The 21,093-nt window shown below is 40.9% G+C and overlaps 1 protein-coding gene across 3 annotated transcripts in view; it reads right to left on the bottom strand.

The window, feature by feature from the left end:
- LOC127634152 (microtubule-associated protein 4) overlaps positions 1 to 21,093 on the bottom strand; it is a 93,810-nt gene that overhangs the window by 29,107 nt on the left and 43,610 nt on the right. For all 3 annotated transcript variants that reach the window (XM_052113557.1, XM_052113559.1, XM_052113558.1), the window contains exons 6-7: positions 20,794 to 20,982; positions 17,924 to 19,165 (exon numbers count right to left, since the gene is read on the bottom strand). In XM_052113557.1, the coding sequence (XP_051969517.1) occupies positions 17,924 to 19,165; positions 20,794 to 20,982 (1,431 nt within the window). The remainder of the gene's footprint in view (positions 1 to 17,923; positions 19,166 to 20,793; positions 20,983 to 21,093) is intronic.

The raw sequence follows: 21,093 nt of genomic DNA on the forward strand, positions 1-21,093 counted from the left end.
TTCTGCAGTGGCATGAATCACATGCCTCCTAAAGCAGCTGTTCATTCGCAGTCTAAAATCAGCTCCCTCCCTGTGTCGAGTCTAGAGATCCCCTCCCCTTTGCCTCGCTCGTTTTCTCCACGTTGTCCTCTGTGCATCCATCTTTTCCACCCTCCTCTCTCGCACAGTGACATGGTACTATCATCCCTAAGGCAACATGTGACCAAAATAATGAGGTTTGGCTTAATGAACATTTTCTTGCATGCAAGATTTGGATGCATACTCCGTGTTTGCATCTTTCTATAGAGAGCAAATCTATTGAATAACCTCATTGAGGTCTTTCTGGGAACATATTCGGTCTGGAAGCATTATAATATCAGTATTAGCTCATTAGATGAACAGGTCTTAATGCAGACCCTAGATAATCAAGACATTTTTATGTCCTACATATTATTTTATTTTTGTCCTGGCAAGCTGGTCGGCCCAAAACATGTGATGTCAAGGTTTAAGGGTTAATGGTTTTGTTATAGTCACTGATCTTTAACATTTCCTACCGTGGAAAACTGTATTTGTACGTGTCTGAATTCCTGTGCATAATGGCACATTTATACTTCTTAACAGAGAAGGAAACAAAGAAGATTCACCCAAACGAGGAAAAACAAATGCAAGAATGCCAGTTGAAAAAAACGAAACTGTTACAAATAAACAGAACCTTTTCAAATGGATCATTACCGAACAATCATGTTGTTTTTAAAACCGTATGACCTTGTCAGAATGTTAATCTCAGTCACGCTTTCAAAGAAAGTGAATGGTGACTGAGGATGTCAACATCATTTGTTCCACAGAAGTAGGGCTGGGCGATATGGCAAAATATATTATCACAATATTCTTCTTCATATCATTTGATATCGATATTTATCACGATACTGAATGCATTTGCATTGTTTTGGGATTTCCAAAAAAAGAAGAGAAAACAAAATCCTAAACAGTCTAAATAGTCTTTACAAAACTGTGTTGGAGGTCCAGACACCGGCAGTGCATGGGTGTCTGCGGGATCTTCTGTGAAAATATGACAATATTTTATAGAGTTTATCAACTGAGTACAGTTGGATATGAATGTTATAAGATGATCTGTTCATTTTGAATCATAATGAAGGTTTTTACATTAAAATTATTTTCATATTTCTTAACATACAGATATCCAAGTATGGGGCATAGAAGCCCTTGTGACTGAGGACTGATGCTGTTTGGGGGTTCAGGGGTGTCCCGAGAGACAAACTTTTGAACATGTAAAAGTCTGAAATGGACCATTTTTTCATTAAAGTCAGAAAGACTAAACTACAAACTAGTCATTGTTTTGTGTTTCATCCTTGTCAGAGATGATGACATCTGGATAATTTCACAAAACAAGAACAGAAATCTATTTGTTTATTATTAAAGGTTTGGAACATGCTGATTAATAAAACTACATTTAGAAAGAAAAAACGCTTGTGATCTAAAGGCGCTCTGGAAACACGCACCTCATGTTTACGCACATGTGGTGAAAAGAGGAAGCGGGTCCGGCCCGGGCATCAGTGAAGCGTGTTTCAGTGCAGAAAGATCAGATACGATGTAACCGGCGTCATGATGTCTTGCAGTCAAGATGGATTCAATCTGGGGTCCGGATCGCGATGACCTGCGTAGCGGGGCAATAGCAACTTCATACAGTCAGAGTCTGCGTTTCCACTGAAGCAGAAGAAATCCGCACAAAGCCGCTCCCAACTCTAGGAACCGCTTGCCCCGTGCTGCCGTCAATCTTACAATCCACCTCGCGAGCTTGACGATCGGCTTCCGTAGGAAGAACTGAAAGCACGATAAGAAAGCCAAACTAACTAGCGTTTTTAGCAACACGCATGTCCAGATGTAGAACACAGGCTAAATATCGAAAATTACTCAAAAGCTTATCGTCGATATCGTGGAGTTATTTTTAATCGTGATAAATATTGATAAATATCGCCCAGCCCTACATAGAAGAGGATAAAAAAATGAGGATAAGTAGGTGACAGAATTTGTATTTTTGTATAAACTAACCAGTTAACTACAGACAAATTACAATTTATTAGAGTAAATATAATAATAATTATTATTAATATTTGTATTATTAGTAGAACTTTTGAAAATGAAACGGCTCTTTAAATACATAAATATAATAATAATAAAAAATAATAAATATTTAATTAATAATAATCAATATATAGTTAGATAGTATCCATATTATATGTATTATTAGTAGTAGTAGTAGTAGTAGTGGTACTTTTGAAAATGAAACAGCTCTTTATAAATAATAACAACAACAACAATAATAATACAAATAATATTTAATTAATTATAATCAATATATAATTAGATGGTATCCATATTATGTTTATTATTATTATCATCATCATCATCATCATCATCAACAACATTAATTTCTTTATAGAGATGTTCCTTATTTATTTTTTTAAGTTAGTGAAGCTCTATCAGTACAATCTGAGGCATGCTCTTAATTAACACAGATTCAAAGATACATGATAATTTGCCAAATTAAAAGTATTTTACATAATGCCACAGATACTTTCGAAAGAGCCTAATAGGTTTTGAAACCGAACATTCTTATAAAAGTGATCTGCACTTATATAGCGCTTTTTTTAACCTTAGAGGTTCCCAAAGCGCTTTACACTGTGTCCCAATCACCCATCCACACTCACATTCACACACCAATGATGGCAGAGCTGCTCAGTGTCTTGCCCAAGGACACTTCGGCATGTGGAGTCATGTGGGCCGGGACTCGAACCGCCAGCCCTGTGATTAGTGGTCAGTGCGCCCCAGTAAAACAATTGAAAGTCATGCTTTGGGCGTTAAAAAGTCACTCTGGACTAGATGTTTCAATGTTAAAAATTACAAGCGATGACAGTCAACAACATTTACATGCGGAGTTCTTACTGTATATTTCACACTTTCCAATTCAAACATTCAGACACTTTGTCAGCACACCTTTACCGCAAACGTTAACGCAGGCCAACACGGCGTCCATCAACATCAAAACTGTCACAGCGATTACACAAGCCGAGTCTAATTTCCTCCATCAGTAACTGTTGTTTCAGTAGGACATCTATCCACCAGCCCTGACCTGCTAATGACCCACGTTACATAAACACTGATGCTGTCAGCTGGATAGAACGCTGAAGATGACAATAATCAGAGGATGATTTAAAGTGATGGCCGTGCTCAAATTACATTCAGCAGAGAAGATTGACGCTAGCTAGCATGTGAACTTCCTGCAGGACACATCCTAGATATGGCTAGACATGCAAGTCTATCAGATTTTATTGTCTGCTTGGTGGGAATTGTAAGTTCGACCGCTTATAAAAGTAAAAAGCACAGCTCTCAAGCCGCATGCCATGCTGTATCCTTTATTTCTGTGGTACAAATGGTGCAGGACGATTCGCAAACACCACTGAATAAAGGTTGTCCTGCTCTACTGGGAGAATCCAAAGGTTCACTCAAGCAAAAACAAGTGTTCTCCACCCATTTATCCAAACGGTCTGATTCTATGGTGACCGTAATGCTCACAGTGCGCCTGTCCACTGAATGTGTCATATCAATGCCGCATCCCCAAACGAGTGGCGTCCAGGCCATCAGGGACCCAAAACACAAACTCATTGGCCCGGTTACATAAACCAGAACTGAGAGAAGCCGCCCGTTTGTTATTGTACTTGCACTAAATCGGGGAGATACATTATTGTGTAATAAACTACCGACTGATCTCAGGAGACTCTGTGCTGTCCATAAAGGGTTAAACTTTCAATGCACGGAGTCATGTGACAAAACAACATGCCGGCGATTGCAGAGAAGTTTGGGTTTGGTTGAAATGCCAACAAAACTGCATCTGGTAAGAAACCTGATTGAGTTTTTACACTGAAACCTGTTTGAGTCGAAAGATTAGAGTCTCTGGTTTCATCCCATATGCCATATTTAAAACTTGAGCCATTTATCAGGATAAGGCACGCCTGTTAAACACAATGACCACGTACGTGGACTGTATGTTCAGATTCAGTAAAATTATCCGATATATTTACTGTATTTTCACATTGGGAATAAATGTGTTCATCCAAAGTCTTTCAGAGGCTTTATGTGGAGTTATGATGAAAATAATGTGCATTTCAAACTGTTCTGAGACCAGTGCAGACAGACAGCACACTGGAGGTTAAGTCATGCACTAAATAGGGAGCAAGGGAGCATCCTATAGTATCCCATAACTGTTCTGAGATCAGTGCAGACAGACAGCACACTGGAGGTTAAGTCATGCACTAAATAGGGAGCAAGGGAGCATCCTATAGCTCTCCTATAACTGTTCTGAGATCAGTGCAGACAGACAGCACACTGGAGGTTAAGTCATGCACTAAATAGGGAGCAAGGGATCATCCTATAGCTCTCCTATAACTGTTCTGAGACCAGCGCAGACAGACAGCACACTGGAGGTTAAGTCATGCACTAAATAGGGAGCAAGGGATCATCCTATAGCTCTCCTATAACTGTTCTGAGATCAGTGCAGACAGACAGCACACTGGAGGTTAAGTCATGCACTAAATAGGGAGCAAGGGATCATCCTATAGCTCTCCTATAACTGTTCTGAGACCAGTGCAGACAGACAGCACACTGGAGGTTAAGTCATGCACTAAATAGGGAGCAATGGAGCATCCTATAACTCTCTATAACTGTTCTGAGACCAGTGTAGACAGACAGCACACTGGAGGTTAAGTCATGCACTAAATAGGGAGCAAGGGATCATCCTATAGCTCTCCTATAACTGTTCTGAGAACAGTGCAGACAGACAGCACACTGGAGGTTAAGTCATGCACTAAATAGGGAGCAAGGGATCATCCTATAGCTCTCCTATAACTGTTCTGAGACCAGTGCAGACAGACAGCACACTGGAGGTTAAGTCATGCACTAAATAGGGAGCAAGGGATCATCCTATAGCTCTCTATAACTGTTCTGAGACCAGTGCAGACAGACAGCACACTGGAGGTTAAGTCATGCACTAAATAGGGAGCAAGGGATCATCCTATAGCTCTCCTATAACTGTTCTGAGACCAGTGCAGACAGACCGCACACTGGAGGTTAAGTCATGCACTAAATAGGGAGCAATGGAGCATCCTATAACTCTCTATAACTGTTCTGAGACCAGTGTAGACAGACAGCACACTGGAGGTTAAGTCATGCACTAAATAGGGAGCAAGGGATCATCCTATAGCTCTCCTATAACTGTTCTGAGAACAGTGCAGACAGACAGCACACTGGAGGTTAAGTCATGCACTAAATAGGGAGCAAGGGATCATCCTATAGCTCTCCTATAACTGTTCTGAGACCAGTGCAGACAGACAGCACACTGGAGGTTAAGTCATGCACTAAATAGGGAGCAAGGGATCATCCTATAGCTCTCCTATAACTGTTCTGAGACCAGTGCAGACAGACAGCACACTGGAGGTTAAGTCATGCACTAAATAGGGAGCAAGGGAGCATCCTATAGCTCTCCTATAACTGTTCTGAGACCAGTGCAGACAGACAGCACACTGGAGGTTAAGTCATGCACTAAATAGGGAGCAAGGGAGCATCCTATAGCTCTCCTATAACTGTTCTGAGACCAGGGCAGACAGACAGCACACTGGAGGTTAAGTCATGCACTAAATAGGGAGCAAGGGATCATCCTATAGCTCTCCTATAACTGTTCTGAGACCAGGGCAGACAGACAGCACACTGGAGGTTAAGTCATGCACTAAATAGGGAGCAAGGGATCATCCTATAGCTCTCCTATAACTGTTCTGAGACCAGGGCAGACAGACAGCACACTGGAGGTTAAGTCATGCACTAAATAGGGAGTAAGGGAGTATCCTGTTAAGTGCGTTTACTCCTAAAATCTGACCAAAAGTTCAGTTTCAGGCTGCAGATGATGTTTGGATTTACATTCACATTTATGCATTTGGCAGATGCTTTTATCCAAAGCGACTTACAGTGCAATTATTACAGGGACAATCCCCCCGGAGCAACCTGGAGTTAAGTGCCTTGCTCAAGGGCACAATGGTGGTGGCCGTGGGGTTCGAACCAACGACCTTCTGATTAACAGCCCTGTGCTTTAGCCACTACGCCACCCACCACTGGATTACTCAACATGTTTGACACACATGGGACAATGATCATCAATACATAGATTCACCATTTATAATCAATCTGTGATTGATTATAAATGGACAACGCTGGAAGAAATAATTACCAGTAGTGGCCATGAGAAAAACATGGATGACCTTATTAGTGTATATGCATGATCACTTGGCTGACCTAAATGTATAGTTGTGTAGCATAAGTCTGGGTAGAAATGTGTACAACAAAGTCAAAGCCACAAATAAATGCAACCTGAATTTGCTGGAGCATGCATACTTTAATAGCACTGCAAGATTTTTCTTCTAATAATTGATGTTGAAATCCAAAAACTTAGAGGCAAAACAAAAGGAACAGAAGGCAAACAAAATCTATAGAGCGCTACACTCCTCTCAGGTGGTGTTTTATTGGAGCGGCTGAAAACATTCATCAATGTCATGATGAACTCAGATGAAGTTGGGAAGCTACGAGAATTGAAAGAGGCAAATCAACAGTACCCAGATTCTATTTTTAGCTCCCTTCCCCTCCTCCTAAGAACCAACATTGTTTCCTTGGTAGCCCTGCATCCTTAGGTCTCCTGAGCAACTGACTCCCATTGCCATGGCAACAGGAGCCACTGACAGAAGCGGGTGGGGGGTCTGCATCGCCATCGCTTCTGAAGAACATGTCTAAAAATAAAGCACGAGTAAGGCTGTGTACTGCTGTGTGGTATAGGTAACTTTCATCCGTCCGTTCACTTCTTAGTAAATTCCATCACTAAGCCACTTTAACGGCTACTTAATCTGCCACGTTGTGTCAAAAACATAGTTCTGCAATTTAAGACATAAAAAGGCCCTGTTGGTTAGGTTAGATCAATGGTGTCACAAGATTCACAGCAAAGCGCAGCCCCTGCTGAGCAGTTCACAACGGTTAATCCAGTCGAATGAAAATGCAGAGTCGCTCATTTTCGGTTAACAAAGTCTGTCATTGCCAGTAGTGAAGTAAACTCCATAAAGCATGTTGAACGCTGTGGTTAAAAATAACTTGACAATGATGATAAAATTGTTTGTTTGAAAGAGTAACATTCACTCTCGCAATCAGAACATTGCCGCAAAATTATTCAGCATCAATCAACCTGAGCTGTCAAATCAATTCAAGTGTCAAAGCAACTCCAGTTGCAGTAATTCTCACTACTTAGCGGCCCTATCGTGATTACATAATTATATGCATTTAAAGCTGAAGTGTTCATTTCTGCACCATTAACACCACTGAACAGAATCATAACAATAAACATAGTTTTTAAGCCTTCAGCTGTTGACCGAACAAACGGATAGTCCCGCCCTCACCTAACGCCATTGATTCAGTCAATGCTGTTGTGTCGGGCTGGACGGGTCACTCAAAACAGAAGGAATTGTTATAGCGCCGCAGAAACAGTGTTAACGCTTAGCCAACGAATGGCTTACTTATAGTGGTTTCTGCATATTGGGACCGGATAAGAAAGTAGTTTAACATAGAAAAGTTACACACTTTAGCTTTAAATAATAAACAATTATTTGAGATAAACATGAATATTGTGCACGAATCACATTTTACCGGCCAAATAAAGGAATTTTAAGCGAATACAGAAATGTTGCGTTTTTGTCTCATGTTCACGTGTTATTGTAATATACGAGCACTCCAACTGAACGATCGTCTCACTGACATTGACCAAATGCAACTGCATTTGTTTTTGTTCCCGACTGGGCAACTGTCCACATTTTTTCTTTTTTGTTATTGTTCTTTATTGTGAAGCGTCCTTGAGCTCTGGAAAGGCACTATATAAATGAAACATATTATTATTAACCGCTTCTGAAGCCTGGTGGTTCAAGCCAAATGCCAGTGAAAACATTAGTCATGATTCTGATCCTGTCAGTAAAGCGCTCCAGTTTTGAACTCCACATGAAAAACGCTTGCATCTCATTCTGCATCTTCATGATAGTTCAAACTTGATGTGCTTCTGTGGTAATTAAATTGCACCATACATAGAAATCAAGTATTTTTCAGCCTATCACAACAAATGTTAATCACAATTAAGAAAAATGTACCCATTAACTTTAATTAATCACATGCATTAATGCTAGACAGATTGACTAGACATGCGTTAAGTGCTCAAATGGGCTAATATGCCTAGCTATGTCCAGAAACATGCTAGCAATGCCTAGCTAAGTGCGAAAACATGGCTAACACCACCTAGCTAAATACCAAACCATGTTACCAATATCTGGAAAAGTGCTAAACATTCTAACATCATGCTAGCAACATGTTAAAACAGGCCAACAACACCAAGCTAAGTGCTAAAACACGCTAACACCACCTAGCTAAATACCAAACCATGTTACCAATATCTGGAAAAGTGCTAAACATTCTAGCATCATGCTAACAACATGTTAAAACAGGCCAACAACACCTAGCTAAGTGCTAAAACACGCTAACACCACCTAGCTAAATACCAAACCATGTTACCAATATCTGGAAAAGTGCTAAACATTCTAGCATCATGCTAACAACATGTTAAAACAGGCCAACAACACCTAGCTAAGTGCTAAAACACGCTAACACCACCTAGCTAAATACCAAACCATGTTACCAATATCTGGAATAGTGCTAAACATTATAGCATCATGCTAACAACATGTTAAAACAGGCCAACAACATCTAGCTAAGTGCTAAAACATGCTAACACCACCTAGCTAAATACCAAACCATGTTACCAATATCTGGAAAAGTGCTAAACATTCTAGCATCATGCTAACAACATGTTAAAACAGGCCAACAACACCTAGCTAAGTGCTAAAACACGCTAACACCACCTAGCTAAATACCAAACCATGTTACCAATATCTGGAAAAGTGCTAAACATTCTAGCATCATGCTAACAACATGTTAAAACAGGCCAACAACACCTAGCTAAGTGCTAAAACACGCTAACGCCACCTAGCTAAATACCAAACCATGTTACCAATATCTGGAATAGTGCTAAACATTCTAGCATCATGCTAACAACATGTTAAAACAGGCCAACAACATCTAGCTAAGTGCTAAAACACGCTAACACCACCTAGCTAAATACCAAACCATGTTAACAATATCTGGAATAGTGCTAAACATTCTAGCATCATGCTAACAACATGTTAAAACAGGCCAACAACACCTAGCTAAGTGCTAAAACACGCTAACACCACCTAGCTAAATACCAAACCATGTTACCAATATCTGAAAAAGTGCTAAACATTCTAGCATCATGCTAACAACATGTTAAAACAGGCCAACAACACCTAGCTAAGTGCTAAAACACGCTAACGCCACCTAGCTAAATACCAAACCATGTTACCAATATCTGGAATAGTGCTAAACATTCTAGCATCATGCTAACAACATGTTAAAACAGGCCAACAACATCTAGCTAAGTGCTAAAACACGCTAACACCACCTAGCTAAATACCAAACCATGTTAACAATATCTGGAATAGTGCTAAACATTCTAGCATCATGTTAACAACATGTTAAAACAGGCCAACAACATCTAGCTAAGTGCTAAAACACACTAACACCACCTAGCTAAATACCAAACCATGTTACCAATATCTAGAAAAGTGCTAAACATTATAACATCATGCTAACAACATGCTAGCAAGTGCTAAACATGCTAAAATCATGCTAGCATCATGATAAAACAGGCCAACAACACCTAGCTAAGTGCTAAAACTTGCTAACAACACCTAGCAAAGTGTTAAAACATGCTAGCAAAACCTAGCTATGTTCTAAATGTCCACGTTAGCAATCACATTTACTCAAAAAACATCGGATCAAACCAATTGTACATGCAGTGATAGTAAATAAAACATTTACTTATAGCACACGTGAAGTGCTTATACCTTGGACTTGCACACCGGTTTATTATTGTACTAACACGATGGCACGCAACAACAAAACCAACCATGACAGGTCGTATACATGCCTCAGTCACTTCACATGCAAGCAGGTGATTTTCGGGGGCCTCAAGAAAAACAACGACCAAATGGGAAAATGTATTGGCCTCTGCGATATATCGGTCGACCACTACTAAAAATGTGTAAGATTGAAGCTTTAAAAGCAGAAGGTTAAAGGATGCCTTCTTATCAACACTGCACATAATCTTTTCTTATCCTGCAACATACATTTAGTAGGAATTTCAAGGATTATAATTCAAGGAGTCAGGATGAATAAATAAATCACTACATTAACAACAGACCAAATGTACGTCAACTTTAAACGGCAGTTTAATAGCTGCGCAAGCGCGTGTCATTTCACTGTTCCGCTTTTTAGCTGCACTTAAAGATGCATAATGCCATCTGGAAAACAGACTTTACTGTACAAGTCCATAATAAATGCTGGATTTTGACTTTGCCTGACAAAAAAGTGGAAAGTCAGATTGCTGGCGTGAATGAATGCAGTTTCTGGCATGACTGAGCAGCCGCTAATTGTTCTGTTGCACGCAGCTTGTTCGCTTTTCTCCTAACACCCACCGTTTGTCAAAACCACGAGATACAGCGACTGTTGCAGTAACCAGCAGCAGGCGGCCTTATTTACATATATGCATAATTAAGTTCATGATACACCAGAATCAGCTTATGCTGATCTAAATGTTTTCAGCTGGTCTATTTTGGTCTAATGGTATCATCTAATTTCCTCAATTTTCCAATTAGAGAACATTATTTTCCGAAAACATTGAGGAATATTAAAAATGGTGACTGTAGTTCAGTATAGCAAGTTTACTACATTATCTTTTAACAGAAGATTTAATAAGCCACATGGCAGCCACGCTTGGATTAACCTCTGTCCGCTTTCTCAGCATCTGTCCTCGTTACCATGGCTACATCAGCTTCATTTTGTCAGTCGCCATGGCAACTAGACAGGATCCACACCCACCCTGGAGGAGTCGAAGGGTTGACCTTTACCGCTCAATCTCTCTGCTCATTTCAATGGTCTGATTATCATAACCTTTGACTGACCGACTCAATTTCAATTCAGTGACACACTAATGCAACGCAACAATTAAGCAATTAAACCTCACTGCACTGACACTTCCCGTTCAGAATGGTAAAACCGTGCAAGCTGTTCCAGCTAGATGCAAATTCATCCAAAGTGTAAGTGCACTTACAAAGAAATTGTCTTGAATAAAAGTGCACATCAACACAACACCATGCAAAAGCATTGGCTGGAGACCCGGGAGCTGTCACACTGCATTGCTGTCAAACTGCAGGACTCAACACTCATGGGGTGTTCAGGCGAGTTGGGCGTTGCCAAAAGGCTGGTGGCCCTGTATGCCTGTCTTTCCTCGTCTTCACCCTGTGAGACTTCTCAGCAGGTTTAACTTGTCTAAGATCTTCCCTGTTGACTCCTCCGCTGACAATGATAACCTCAGGAAACCTCTGGCTTCTAAAAATGAATCTTGCATCTGTTTCTAAACTCTAGCACTCAAATATGCCTGTTTAAGTGTACATTTATGGGGGTGCCATATGCTGTATGACACTAATGAGACATAGAACTAGGGTTGTGCCTCGATGCAGATTTCTGACTCACAAGCTTTTGTGATTCTGATTCATTTGGGTCCATATAATGGCACATCACAAATATCTTTCAAACATCAAGGCCCAAACTATGGGATAATATTCCATTTAGCTTGTATTTATCCTAACAACAGGGCCAAAACTATGGGATAGTCGAATGAAAATAATACATAAATAAATAAAGAAATGTGCCATTTAGACTATTTATCCTGACAACAGGGCCCAAACTATTGGATCGAATGAAATTCATTAATAAATAAATATATTTGCAATTTAGACTTTATTTAATCTAACAACAGGGCCAAAACTATGAGATAGTCAAATGAAAAAATAAAAATAAAATAAATAAAAATTGCAATTTAGACGTATTTATCCTAAAAAAGGGGCCCAAACTATGAGACAATTCGAATGAAAATCATTAAAAAAAAAAAATATATATATATATATATATATATATATATATATATATATATATATATATATATATATATATATATTATATAGATATTTTTTAAATTGCCATTTAGACTACTTATCCTAATAAAGGGGCCCAAAATATGTGACAGTTCGAACGAAAATAATAATAAAAAAACATTTTAAAAAATGCCATTTGAAGGAAAATCAAAAAGAATTTTTTTTTTAAATGGCCATTTAGACCCTCCTAACAAAGGGGCCCAAACTATGGGACAGTTTGAAGGAAAATCCTTAAAAAAAAAAATCAATTTAGACTGTTTATCCTAACAAAGGGTCCCAAACTATGGGACAGTTCGAATAAAAAAATAAAAAATAAAAAAATAAAAAAAACCATTTATACTATTTTAATCACTCTTACACATTCAGTTCTGGCTCATTCTGATATGAAATTGCCACTTTTAAATTCCTGATGGATAAAATCAAGTCCCATCATGCATTTTCTCTGATTCAATAACCAGTTGCACTTGGAAATATGTCAAGATGACAGAAGTAAAACAGGTTGCGAAAAGCATTTTACGTCATTATTTCACTTTAATAATTGATTAAGATGTAAGACATTGTAGCAGACAGATATTGCAGTTACTATAAAAACGTAAACGCTTGTTTTTGTTTTTGATTAAGCCAATTTAAACTATTTTTGCCACACTCATGCAGTGAGAAAGGTCAAATGAGCAGATAAAAATAAACAGCCTGAATATCATAGTTACATGCAGGATATCTACTACGACCTACTTGTTCCATAATCGTCAATTTATATGCAGAGAATAAATAAGAATGAACAAGTACACCTTCAGAATCCTAGTTCATCCTACCGTATATCAATCTTAAATCAATAGGATTTGCCACCCAGACACAGAAAGTACTAGATCTGTTTGTCTGTTTTTTTATTCACAAGCATCTGTCTGCACAAAAGGCGAGCTGAGTCACACCAGAGACCATCTGTATCAGTGTGAACACTACATGATTCATCAGAAAAGCTACTCGAAATCACAATCAATGTTTCTGACCGCCACCAGAGCATTTCACAGACCCTCACAAAACAAGCAAAGACCACAAACAATCAACACCATTCAGATATTCAAAGGCTGTGCAAAGCTTAGTAATGTCCACTCCAAAAAGATCTAAGCTTCTTTAAACTGCAAGATTGTGTAGCTATTTATTTGGGTTTAACCAGATAATAATATATTGCCCACCAAAAAACGTCTTCGTTTCTTGAGTTGCTAAACTTTTCATTTGCCCCTTTACCAAAGCAGACACTTTTAAAACTTACCATGTTAACGATTAGCATATTTCTGCAGGCGACAACACAGATGAAAAGAATTCACACTAATGTGATATTTGACATAGAGCGTTCACAGCTTTACTTATGCTCGGCTCATGAGCTCATATTACACAACACACACATGCACATTATTGTCATTAATTTGCCTGTTGGTAAGTGTGACACTGAGCGCTGATGTACTCTCTCCTGGAGAGTAAAACTAGCTCCCTCACTGAGAGAAGCGAAAATTACAGAGAACCCAAAGAGACAGCTGTGTCATACTGCCAGACGCGCCCAACACACACACACACACACACACACACACACACACACACACACTAAAAGCAGCAATTGTCCATTTTTATGTATACTCCACTATTTGCTTTGCCGTTGTGCAGCTATGCTTAGGTTATTAAAGTCAACATGAAACAGCATTCACAGCATATTTTACTTCCTTATTCTGATGGAGTTTTCCCCCCCAGGGTGAACCAGAGTAAAGTGGGACGCAACTTGTTTTTATCCATCAAGAGCCGCTTTTCCACCATCGGGCGGAACAGTTCTCATTGCAAAATCGTACCATTCTGTGGCGATCCAGGCCAGTTGGCACAGTTACGGTTTCGTTTTCACTGTGGTGCGGTGAAATCAGGAGAATGTATGCAACAGGTCCGTCTGTTGGTGATGACGTAAGAGGTAAACATTGGAGCGAATGCTGCGTGCTACGGAGGATGATCGTATATTGTTTTTAGGACTGCGTTTTCCCCTGGCTTTACTCTGCTAACAAACAGCAAAGACACGGACCATGTCACAAAAAGGAACCATCATTTGCTAAGGTCTTGTGTTTGCCACATGACACAAATATGCAGAAAGGTAAAAGTTCTCAGATTAGCTAAAAAGGACATTTTATTTAAAGACGTTTAGAATTAACGTAGGCTACAATACTAGTTAAACCATCATAATAAAACCATCACGATACACTAAATGAGTCGCCACAAACTAAAGCCATTCCACTAGCACGGTTGGGAACGGTCAAGTACGGTTAGCGAACCACGTTCAGAGATCCGGGCCGAGAACGGTTTAAAATCGTGCCGCTCTGAACCGTGCTCAAGTGGAAATGCTACTGAAACCATTCCGTACCATGCCCAGAACCGTTCGGCCCGATGGTGTAAAAGTGGCTAAGGAATTGACTGGATCATGAAAAGTTGGCGTTCCATACAGACTAAAGCAAGGTGGTTAGAGGGGCGGGGTTGAAAAATAAGAGGGCTTGATGATGTCAGCAGAAAAAGAACATCATTTCAGAGGCGGAGCAAGTTATTACATTTTGATGAGAGGTTACAAAGACATTTTCTGATGACCAGGAACATGTGTTAAGTAAATATGGCCTATTATGATTTAATGGAGTGCGTACTCTGGGTAGGGAAGGAGGTATTGCCCCAAGTGAAGGAGTTCAAGTACCTCAGGGTCTTGTTCACGAGTGAGGGGACAATGGAGCGGGAGGTTGGCCGGAGAATCGGGTAAGCGGGGGCGGTATTGCAGAGTTGAGCCGGAAGGCAAAGCTCTCGATCTACCGGTGAATTTTTGTTCCTACCCTCACCTATGGTCATGAAGGCTGGGTCATGACCGAAAGAACTAGGTCGCGAGTACAAGCGGCCGAAATGGGCTTCCTCAGAAGGGTGGCGGGCTTCTCCCTTAGAGATAGGGTGAGGAGCTCAGTCATCCGTGAGGAGCTCGGAGTAGAGCCGCTGCTCCTTTGTGTCGAAAGGAGTCAGTTGAGGTGGTTTGGGCATCTGGTAAGGATGTCCCCTGGACGCCTCCCTAGGGAGGTGTTTCAGGCACGTCCAGCTGGGAGGAGACCTCGGGGAAGACCCAGGATTAGGTGGAGAGATTACATCTCCACACTGGCCTGGGAACGCCTCGGGGTCCCCCAGTCAGAGCTGGTTAATGTGGCTCGGGATAGAGAACGCCTCGGGGGCCCCCTGCTGGAGCTGCTGCCCCCGCGACCCAACTTCGGATAAGCGGTTGAAGATGGATGGATGGATGATTTCATGTTAAATTTACAAGCTTGGAACTACCGTAATTTCCGGACTATAAGCCGCAACTTTTTTCCCACGCTTTGAACCTCGCGGCTTATACAATGACGCGGCTAATATATGGCTTTTTCCCGCTTTCAAATTTTGTGCTGAAAAAAAAAAACATTCTGTGACGTGCTCAGTTTTTTGGCGGCGTGAAGCTTTCATTAGACCAATGAAATTGCCGAACGGGTTAAGGTCAAAACAACTTTATTTGTTTACTGTTTAGATTAAATCGAGCGCGCTCAAACTTCCCATCATTCTGATTACGGTAGTAATTTTGTCACCCTCACCATGGCAAAGACATGGAGAAACGCATATGATGCTGCTTTCAAGTTGAAGGTGATTGATCTGGCTGCTGCACGGGAGCTTGATCTTAATGAGTCGATGATAAGACGTTGGAAACAGCAGCGTGAGGAATTGACTCAGTGCAAAAAAGACAACTAAATCTGAGGCTATTCAACTCCGACACCGAAGGAGATGACTTCGGTGGTTTCAGTGCACAGGGCGAGGAAGATAGTGACCAATGACTTTCTTGGTAGGCTACTATTTACTGCAAATGTTTTATTACAAGCCGTGTGTGGCAGCGGGGCGTGGTCAAGCGCCGTCCGGAGAGAAAAGCTGTAAGGCGCTTACACCTGCGCTAAATTATGTCTAACACCGGTGTCTAATTTCAAGTGCCCTGCTTCACGTGTCCTTCTTGGGAAACTGTCACACGGGCACCAGTGTGACAGTTTTCAGCAGGGCACTTGACGTTCCAGGTAAGGCTTTTAATGGCCACAGCAATGTTTACAATCAATTTTATAAAGTTTCTCAATTCTTCTATGCCTCAACACTAGACTGATGTGTGTCACTCCCTCAGCTCTGTGGCTGCTGCCTTTTTATGCCGCTCTCCCCATGCTTACTGAAATTAGACACCGGTGTTAGACATAATTTAGCTCAGGTGTAAGCGCCCTTACCGCTTTTCTCTCCCGGACGGGCCCTTGACCACGCCCCCCACTGCCACACCGTGTTTCGTTAAAGCCTATTTATTTTTGTTACAAGCCGTGTTTCGTTAAAGCCTGCGGCTTATAGACAGGTGCGGCTTATTTATGTTCAAAATAATATTTTATTTAAAAATCAGTGGATGCGGCTTATATTCAGGTGCGCTCAATAGTCCGGAAATTATGGTAAACACCTTGCCATCTTTCTGATATAAAGTTATCGGGGTATTGATAAAGGCATGACATCTCTGGTGTCTAAACTTTTGGTATGTTCTGCCTTTAAGATGCAAAATAAAAGATAAACATTGTTTTTTTTTTTCCCACAGTGTCAGCGTCCCATGAGAGCTACACAACATCATGCCAATGATAACCACAAGAGATATCAGGTAGAGCAGAGGAAATTACCTCCTGTTATGCCTGCTGGGAATGTGACTGTATCCTATTTAAAGACAACATCTGCACATCTAGTTTACACTTTACTGAAAACAGGTGAATGGGCTATGCACAGTACAAAATATTATCCTATAAACATTACTTGGTCCAATAGTAACATACTGTAACATGGACTTGCATTGCAACTTGTTCCAGCCATTTCGGGTTTTGAATTGCATTAAACAGATAGTTCATGGAAAACAATGAAAATATATCATAACTGACTTGTGTCAATTTGCTTGTGTCTTTCCAAACATATATGACTTTCTTTCTTCCATGCAACACAAAAGGAGATTTTTGGCTAAACAATCTCATTCTGTTCTAGATTACCAGAAGTTGCCAAGTTGTTTCACACAAGCTTCACTGTCACTGTGCCACTGATAGGTATAAAAGAAAGCATAGCCAAAAACAATTGTTGGCTTACCTTAATTGGTGAATTGGAAAAGAGGATGGTACCATCGGGACATAAAGGGGACAAGAAAGAAAGAAAAAGATCATCACTAACAAGTGCATAGAAAGTTGTATACTTTCTGACGTGACAATGTAAACAAAATATCCACAAAAAGGGTGCTAGAAGAGGAATATTGAGAGAGGTGACGGAAGACCGATAGAAAAGATTGTCATTGTTAGGTGCCACCCATGGTAGTTCAATCACAACAGCGTGCAGATATACAACGGGTTGAAACATAGTGAGGGAACAACAATGCTTTCTCAAACTGCAAACTGAAAGCGTTTAATTAGTAGAGAACACCCTGGAACACATGGTTAATGAGGTGAGCCGAGCTTGTTGGATATTCAATGTGAAAGAAACACCCAAGCTAAACCAAGCTGACCCACTTTGAGCGAACCTGGACACGGGTTCCAGGAGACAGGGTGATGTGTTAGTTACTGTGGTGCAAAATTGAATCACTCAAGCCCAGGCCTAAGAATCCACACAGCCATGCATTAAGTGGATCCACTTCCCAAACTTCCACAACAAACCTTCCAATGTGATGGCTAGTCCAGCTCCGTGTTCCTGAGGTTCTGCAAAACTAGGGAAGAACGGAGGTGCGGCTGGATTCAGATCGGAATTCTTTGCGTTTGGAGACTTGGGACTCTTTATAGATGTTGGATGGGACTTCTTGCCTGATTTGGTTTTGGACTCTTTTGGGGTTTTTCTCTTTGGTGAAGGAGGAGATGCAGGAATTGGGACATGAGTCTCAAAGCTAACACCTTCCATTCCTGAAAGATCAAATGACTGACTGTGATTATTCAGAGACCACGCTGGTCCAGATGGTGAGAATGGGGGTGCTGAGATGAGAGCCTCCATTGGTGGTACAAAACAAGTACTTCCAGGGGTGGACACTTGAGGTTCTTTCACCGGGGACTCAACCACACCTTGGGCTTCCATTGTGGAAGTCGTAAAGGATTGTTCTTGAACAAACATGGCTTCCTCAAAGGTTCCACCAGTAGACATGAAAGGCTGAGTGTCATTGATGCTGCAAGCAAGTGGATCAGCCAGATAGGTGCCATCTGTTTCCATAATGATATCATGGAAACCAGAGGAAATGGACAAGTGATGTTGGGGTGAGAGACCAGAAGCATGACTTGGGGACTTTGGAGAGGATGCTGCAGGTTGAACTGTAGATGTTGGGGAAGTGGCCGTGAAGGACAGAAGATCTTGAGTAAGAGACAGTGGAATCAGACTCTCATCGGTATAATCTTCAGAAAGGGAAACAAGCCCGCTATCACCTCCAAGTGGTGATGAGGTAAAATCGGTTCCAAACTCTACCGACATGGAGGCAGAAGCAGGGACAAAGGGTTCAGCATGGATCGCCCATTCTTCTGGAATCTTCTTGCGGCTTTTTGGCTTCTTACCTCGTCCGCCAATGCGTCCTACATCTTCCCAGCCTCCATCCCGGTCCCGTTCCTTGCGTGGCGAGGACTGATGTGGGCTCTCAGATAAAACACTGTCGCTTTGTTTTTCTGTGTGGAAGTCATACAACTCGTCCCGGGGTTTCCGTTTTTTCTTCTTCTTTTCCTTCTTACGGTCAGATTCATCACCTTCCCTCTCATCACCCTCTCCCATCCCGCTATCTCTGGGGAACCACATAGTGTCGGGCATGTCATGTGGGCTTTCTGCCAGGTGGGTGGCATGGCGACTGATAACTGTGGAAACACTGGGTGTGAAGGGCAGGTCGGATGGAATTCCGGCCTCATCGGACCAGTAGTCACCAAAGACACCTCGTATGTAAAGAAGAAAGATTATTAGAGTAGTACTACCTGTCTATATTGATGCGTCTCAAAATCACATCCCACACTGTCAAAAAAATGGAGCGGTGTTCCACTAAACTAGATTAATATGAAATCTAATTGATAAAAAAAGTGATGGATTTAGCGGTAGCATATACCATATATTAACAACCATAGAGCTCACAGTCTTTAAAGGTTTTAAGTTATCAAATCAATTAAAATGTATTGTTAAAAAATGGAAAAAATGACTGAGATTTTTACTTTCGGAATCAGAAAAATGAAATAAAATTTTAATTTCCAGATCAGAAAAGTAGAGCAGCCAACCGTTGTCAACTGATATCAACAGTTACTAGGTCTCTAGTTTGCTTCAGCTGAAGTAATGAGCAGCAGTAATGATTTGTGGGGTTTGAATTTGTACAATAATGGAGCGTGAGTCTCCATAAACAAAATGATTGGCCTCTTTATGATACGCCTGACTGACCCAAATGTCTTCGTCCTGGAACAGCAATAAGTTATCAGTGATGTTAAGCCTGTACTTCTGATAAATGACACTCTCAGATAAAATCACAGATGGATCAGTGCTGTACAGACTGATGAGGGAAAACTGTGAATGAACCTGTGAGTGTGCAATGCATTGCAGGGTGCAACCCATCTGTGATCTTGAAATAAATTGCTATAAACTTGGTAAAAAATCTCTCAATTATGCTGGCTTGACAAAGCCAACATACTGTTATTCTACAGACTTGGTTTAGGTTTTTCCAGAATCCCTAAACCAAGACCAGGCGATTGGAACTCCACCAAATCCACCAAAATCTGGACAGACTTTCATACTGTTCTGACTTGGGTTGCCCTATGACTTTTCTAACTGATCAGTCTAATGGTTTTCCCGTTAAGGATGATGACAAATTCAAAACATTCTATAGACTTACATTGATGGAAGGTTCAAACGGGTCATGGAATGGTCGTGATTTCAAACTCAAACAGTCAAACCATTTCAAATGTAAACACACAAGACTTTTAAGCAGCTCCATCCATCCATCCACTCTTGGGCTGGTAAAACCCTCACATTTTAGGCTTTTAAACCCATTTTAAACTGTCAAGATTTGTCTAGACAAACTTTCCTTATCTAGTTGCTATTCAATGTCATAATTGCTTTTTCCAAGAATTTTCTGATCCTGAAAATGTATTGATATTTTCAGGTTTTCCACGATGATGGAAACTCTAAACGGGATTAAAATGCTAAGGTCTTTGACAATGAGGAAATATGATTGCTTTACATGTCTGGTCCTCAGTCTGGTAGGTGTGTAACACACTGTTTGCACATCAAAATTCAGCCATCAGTAAACACAGACACTAGCATGATTTCCAGTCATCTAATCTAATGTGGCATGACTCTGGACCTCAGGTGTATTGCACTCACCACACAGCTGTGAAGCCCTTAAAGGCCCTTGGGATAACAGAACGGATGTTTAACTTGCCTTGCCAACTAATAATGAAGCTGTAACTGTCTATCACCAGTTATAGTTCCCCCTAGTGGAAACTCATTATGTTTAGTGGGTAACTACACTACATATGGTATTTAACCACGTGTGTAGTTCAGTGTGTGTCCTCTACCCTACCTGCAGGCATGTCCAGTGGGTTTTTAGGTGTCATGGCTGCTAGGGGTTCAGAAGGTGCTTTGGGTGCTTCGGTGACCTGGGCGGCCGGCGGCCCATGTGGTTCGGCAACATCAGACGGTCTTTCTGTTTGGAGAGGAGCTGCTCCTACAGCTGTGTTCGATGCGGATGTCACAATAGGCTGAGAGAAACCTTTAGATTCAAAGACATTCAGAGATAAGGACATAATTAAATATATGACATGCTTACTCCATTAAACTTTGTTTGTGGCTTTACAATAATTAGAATGTGAAGATATACACA

Source organism: Xyrauchen texanus, chromosome 41 (genome assembly GCF_025860055.1).
Source record: "Xyrauchen texanus isolate HMW12.3.18 chromosome 41, RBS_HiC_50CHRs, whole genome shotgun sequence".
Taxonomy (NCBI): domain Eukaryota; kingdom Metazoa; phylum Chordata; class Actinopteri; order Cypriniformes; family Catostomidae; genus Xyrauchen; species Xyrauchen texanus.